A 6,252-nucleotide genomic window follows, 5' to 3' on the forward strand; every position below is an offset into this window, starting at 1 on the left:
TGCAAGGCTCTCTCACTTTTTTGGGTAGTTATTGGCACTGCCATTATTTCACTGAACACCTGCTTTGTCCCCATCTTGTCCTAGACGTGGTGCATGGCCTATAATACACAAGCACTAGAGCACAATCCAACACAGTAACATCTACTATATGGAAATGACTCAACCTGGAAATATTGGCACCTCTGATAATCACAATAGGTAATATTTACTGAATATCTATTATGTGCCAAGTACCATGCTAAATTCTTTACATACATTATCATTTACTCATCACCATAACTCCTAGGGGGTAGATATTAGACGACTTAAATTAACTTGCTCAGAACATGCAATTAGAAACTAGTAGAGGCAGGGGCGCCTGGGTGGCTCAGTCGATTGTCTGCCTTCGGCTCAGGTTGTGATGCCAGAGTCCTGGAATCAAGCCCCAGGTCAGGCTACCTGCTCAGTGGGGAGTCTGCTTTTCTCTCTGCCCTTCCCCCTCTGCCCGCCCCCATGTGCCCCCATGTGCTCCCACGTGTGCTCTCTCTCAAATAAGTAAACAAAATCAAACAAACAAACAAAAAAAGAAACTAATAGAGGCAGTATTTGAACCCAGGCAACAGCATTTTCTACCATTATGTTATCTGACCTCTCACCCTGTGCAGGACACTAGTGGTGAACAACACAGATGCCATCCCTGCCAATCAAGGTGCTTACAGACTAGGAAAGAAGATACACTTTAAAACAAATAATAGGGGATCCCTGGGTGGCTCAGAGGTTTGATGCCTGCCTCTGGCCCAGGGCATGATCCTGGAGACCCAGGATCAAGTCCCGCGTCGGGCTCCCTGCATGGAGCCCGCTTCTCCCTCTGCCTGTGTCGCTGCCTCTCAGTCTCTCTCTCTCTCTCTCTCTGAATAAATAAATTTTTTAAAAATGCTTATTTAAAACAAATAAAAATAAAAAATAAACAAAAGAAAAACAAACAAAAAAAAATGTTCTGGTCTCCTTTGAGCTACATTAAAGCCTAGCCAAGGAAACACCCATTCAATGGATGTGGAGGATGAGGAGGCTAAGCAGGCATTAAAATGTAGGCGAAAGAGGTAGAGGCAGGGGAGCTCGAGGCAGAAAGATATTGCCAGTCTAAGGCTGTGACCTGGCTGATGGCCAGGGCAGGTGGCTGATAGTAGGAAGGTGTGACGTGAAATCTGCATGGTTCACAGGTACTCCAGCTACTGTGGAGGAGGGATCCACCGAGAGCCAGGAAGTATGTGAAGAGACCAAGCAGGAGGCTATGTCACTATGTCATCTGAGCAGCAGAAGCTAGTTTGGGTTGGAATGGAATGAGACAGGGAATGGAAGTGGGAATGGAAGGAGACAGGTCGATGAAATATTTAGGGGCTAAATCATCCGGGCTTGGGTGGGGGAATGAAGACAAGGAGGGAATCGATCACAGTTTGGGGCTTGAACAAAAACCACAGTGGTTGGTGGCACTCTGGGACAACTCTGGGGACAAAGATGAGAGTTAAGGTTGCACCCGGAGTGGCTGTGGACCACCACATGGAGCTGCTAGGGGGACACAGGGACCAGAGCCTGGAGGTCCTACAGGAAAGGAGATATCCAGACAGAGCCCTGGGGACCTCCTGCCATTAAACGTGGAAAGATGTAGAAATGAGCAAAGAGAAATGAGAGACATGGTTAAAAAGGGAGGAGGAAAGAAGGAGAGAGTGGCAGCTCTGAAACCGAGAGAAGTATGTTTCAAGAAAGACAGTTCTTTAGGACTCCGTGTGATGGGATTTCTCAGGGAGTAAGTACTGGAAAGGTTATTGTAATCTGGAGTCTGACTTGCGAGGGGTCTTCAGAAAGCAGGGCCTTAAGTGCAGCTGGGCAGGTGGGGGAGTTAGACACATAGAAAAGAGGGCCTGACCTGGTATGTTTGGGGAACAGAAAATGATACCAGGCAGGAAGATAAAGAAGTGGGGCCAGGGGCACCTGGGTGACTCAGTGGTTGAGCATCTGCCTTCAGCTCAGGCTGTGATCCCAGAGTCCCGCATCAGGCTCACCATGGGGAGCCTGCTTCTCCCTCTGCCTGTGTCTCTGCCTCTCTTGTAAATAAATAAATAAAATCAAAAGAAGTGGGGCCAGAGGAAGTAGAAGAGGTCAAAGCATCAGTGTCACTCATTGACTGGCTACTTCATGCTCCCAACAACCCTGCAAAGTAGGAATCTCTTAGCCCTTTCTTAGAACATTCAGCCCTTGGGATGGGAAGTGGCTTGTTCAAGAGGATGTGTGTAAGTGGGGACACCAGAATCTGACCTGGGTCTGAGTCCAGTGCTTTCACCTCATGCTTCCTTGACTAGGGTGGAAAGGCGGGAAATAGACTCCGGGCTGACAGGGATGGAAAAGAAGGAATGCACACAGAGGGATTGGGACGCAGGAGCTCCAGGATATGGAGAGAGTCGTGGGTATAAGTAAGGGTGGAGAGAGTCGGGGCTTCCGGTTGGAGCAACAGGGTAGGCAATGGCACCATTTACTGAGGTGGAAGAGCAGGATGTGAATTCACAAGAAGATGAAGATTTTGACTTTGAGTCTGCTCGGCCTAGGTGGCGTGTGAAGGTCAGAGGACTCCAGACTGTGGAAGACTCGAGATGCTTCCGTGTAATCTGCAGTTGTGGTTTCCTTTGACCCTAGAAGAGCAAAGCTGAAAAGGGCCTGGTTCTGGGAGAGCCCTGATGTGACTCCTGGTTCACCTCCGACTCGGTTTCCCCCACAGATGGCTTTCCCCTGCCGCAGGTCCCTGAACCCCAAGACTCTGGCCCTCCTTCTGGTGGGCGTGAGTTTCTTGGCCCTGCACACCTGGTTCCTCCAAGCCTCCAGGTCCCGGGAGGAGACGTGGGGCGGCTCCACCGAGGCGCGGCCGGCGGCGCTGAGCGCAGGGGCCCCGTGCGTGGCCAACGACTCGGTGCGCGCCACGGCGGACTTCGAGCGGCTGCCGGCGCGCATCCAGGACTTCCTGCGCTACCGCCACTGCCGCCACTTCCCCCTGCTCTGGGACGCGCCGGCCAAGTGCGCGGGCCCCCGCGGGGCCTTCCTGCTGCTGGCCGTCAAGTCGTCGCCCGCCAACTACGAGCGGCGCGAGCTCATCCGCCGCACCTGGGGCCAGGAGCGCAGCTACGGCGGGCAGCAGGTGCGCCGCCTCTTCCTGCTGGGCACCGCGGCGCCGGGGGACGCGGACGCCGAGCGCGCGGGGCGGCTGGCGGCGCTGGTGGGGCTGGAGGCGCGCGAGCACCGCGACGTGCTGCAGTGGGCCTTCGCCGACACCTTCCTCAACCTCACGCTCAAGCACGTGCACCTGCTCGACTGGCTGGCGCAGCGCTGCCCGCACGCGCGCTTCCTGCTCAGCTGCGACGACGACGTGTTCGTGCACACCGCCAACGTGCTGCGCTTCCTGGGCGCGCAGCGGCCCGACCGACACCTCTTCGCGGGGCAGCTCATGGACGGCTCGGTGCCCATCCGCGACAGCAGGAGCAAGTACTTCGTGCCCCCGCAGCTGTTCCCGGGGAGGGCCTACCCGGTGTACTGCAGCGGCGGCGGCTTCCTCCTGTCCAGCCACACGGTGGGGCTCCTGCGCGCCGCCGCGCAACGCACCCCGCTCTTCCCCATCGACGACGCCTACATGGGCATGTGTCTGGAGCGCAGCGGCCTGGCGCCCAGCAGCCACGAGGGCATCCGGCCCTACGGCGTGCAGCTGCCCGGCGTCCGGCAGTCCTCCTTCGACCCCTGCCTGTACCGCGAGCTGCTGCTCGTGCACCGCTTCGCGCCCTACGAGATGCTGCTCATGTGGAGGGCCCTGCACGACCCGGGGCTCAGCTGCGCCCGGGGCCACAGGACCTCCTGAGGCCGGCCGGCGGGGCGGACTGCGGGGGGCGTCCGTGCCGACAGAGCCTCGTGCCTGCCCTGGATGCCTTCTCTCCCACCGGCTCGGCTCGGCTGGCTCGGCGCGTCCGAAGCCGCCTGCGCTGTGCACTCACCTGGGTAGGGGTGGAGAAGTCCTGGGTCCCGGCCCCATCTCCACGATTTCTGACTGTATCGCTCTGGGGGGTCCTCAGAGTCCCAGGTACTTTTTAAGTTCCTCAAGCGACCCTAATGTGCGGCTAGGAAGGAAGCCGGCGGGCCCGGGATGTGTTTTCCCTGCAAGCCCAGCTCCAAGGCCCCCTAGTCTAGGGCCTGCCACGGCCAGCTCCTGCACCGGGTTCCCGCGGCCAGGGGAGCAAGGCGAGTGTCGGGGCAGGCGAATCAGATGTCACCCGTTGGGTGCAGTACATGAGTTGTCCTCGCCATTATTCGCTCCCCGAGTGAATGCAGAAGGCGCTGGACTGAGTCGTCAAGGGGATCCCCTCCCCCAGGACTCAGTTCACACTGGGGACCTGGAAAGCACCCATGGCAGAGCTTGGTGGATCCCAGTCTTCCTCCACACCAGTCTTCTCCCACCGCTGCCCCCCGGAACATCTCTATGAGGTCAGAATCCCCACTGTGCAAAGTGCGGACCTGAGGCTCAGTGAGGACCGTGATTGATCCAGGACCATACGGTCATTCCCAGTCATGCCACCCTGTGCTCCTCTCCACACTGGCCGACCACAGCTGATGGCCTCTCCTAATGGTCTTGCCCACGGACACCCACCCCACCGACACTTAGTGGTGGGGGGGCGGAGAGTGGTGCAAGCAGGGGCAGGGGTGCAGACAGGCCTTGTGCGGGGCCAGGCTTCAGGGTTGGGCAGCCTTGGGGAACCAAGCCAGGGGTTCAGGGTGGGGTCAGTGGGGGTGCATAATGATGAAACTATGAAAGACGGTGATTGGGGAATCTGGACAGTTTTGAAAAGCCTGTGGAGGTCAACGTACAGACCAGTGTTGGGGCTGGGGAATCCAATCAGTAGCCCTGAGGGACAATGATTAGGGAGCGCGCAGGGGTGACTGGAGTCTGTCCTGAACATCGGTTAGAAGGCCGGCGCGGGCGGGGGGGTGGGGGTGTTCAGTGATCAGGACTCTGAGGATCATGCTGTGCTCCTGACCTCTAGGAGCTGCCAGTCATCTTGGCTAAGAAGGGAAATCAAGGAAACAGCTTCAGGGTGAGGCAGAAATGTGTATCAGGGTCCCGGCTGTGGGAGATGGACAAGAGGGAGGCAATGTCAAGGAGGAAGGAGCCCAGGTGGGAAGTCAGGAGGTTGACCAGATGCCTTCCCTGCCCTGAGGACAGGGTCCATTCCCCCCCACTGGGGAACAGAGTCAATCTGGGACCATGTGCAGTGTCCTGCTCTATGGGGCTCCCTCCGGACTCCGCATCTCCACACAACCTCTCCTCCCTTCACAGGGAATGTTTTCCAGAAACCACCACCTACCATGTGTCTCAGATCATTTAGGAGGTGGCCAGCTTTCCACCAAAATCTGCTACTCCCTCCCTCCTGGGCACACACCTAGACTACACAGCCTGGCCTCTGTTGCAATTAGGCGTGACCATGTGACCAGGCTTTCTGAGCTGACAGAGGGGGGACACCACAAGGACCACACCTGGCCCCTGCCTCACCTGTGCTCACCTTTCCCATCACCAGGCTTGGAACACGGCTGGGCCTGTGACCCAGCTCAGAGCTTGCAGATGAGGATAACCCTCCAGGCCTACCTTAAGACAAAGAACTAGCAAAGGAATGCGTGGCTCAGAGGTTTGGCACTTGCCTTCAGCCTAGGGCGTGATCCTGGAGTCCTGGGATCGAGTCCTGCACCGGGGTCCCTGCATGCAGCCTGCTTCTCCCTCTGCCTGTGTCTCTGCCTCTCTCTCTCTCTCTCTCTGTCTCTCATGAATAAATAAATAAAATATTAAAAAAAAAAAACTACTCTACTCGAAATCAGTAGTGCTGAGGTTGAGAAACCTCTTTTTCTCTCTGCAAGGACCCAGAGTCTACCTTGAATCTCCAACAGACCTTCACCCAACTCCCGACACATGTCCGACTGCCTCAGTGGTCACCTTGGCTTGAATGTGCTCCAGGCACTCCTCAGGCCTGCGCCTCCACTGATGTTCCCATCTCGGGAAATGGCACTATCCGCTGATTTGCCCATGCCAGGAAGAGGGGGCGATGGTGCAGCTCAAAGTCTCCTTCTCCCTCACAGCCCATCTGGTCAGTCACCAAGCTCCACTGATCTTACCTCCAGAATCTCTCTCCAGTCAGTTCTCGTCTGTCCATATTCTTCTCCCTGGCACCAGTCTGGCCGGTTACCACCAGCTCT

General features: G+C 56.7%; 1 protein-coding gene across 1 annotated transcript; it reads left to right on the top strand.

Moving 5' to 3' along the window:
- The first annotated feature begins 2,583 nt into the window (after nucleotides 1-2,583).
- Nucleotides 2,584-4,839, top strand: B3GNT6 (UDP-GlcNAc:betaGal beta-1,3-N-acetylglucosaminyltransferase 6). The gene has a single exon (XM_026010407.2). The coding sequence runs from the start codon at nucleotides 2,750-2,752 to the stop codon at nucleotides 3,872-3,874; it is 1,125 nt and encodes a 374-aa protein (XP_025866192.2). The 5' UTR covers nucleotides 2,584-2,749; the 3' UTR covers nucleotides 3,875-4,839.
- The last annotated feature ends 1,413 nt before the right edge of the window (nucleotides 4,840-6,252 follow it).

This window comes from Vulpes vulpes, chromosome 11 (genome assembly GCF_048418805.1).
Source record: "Vulpes vulpes isolate BD-2025 chromosome 11, VulVul3, whole genome shotgun sequence".
NCBI classification, from domain to species: domain Eukaryota; kingdom Metazoa; phylum Chordata; class Mammalia; order Carnivora; family Canidae; genus Vulpes; species Vulpes vulpes.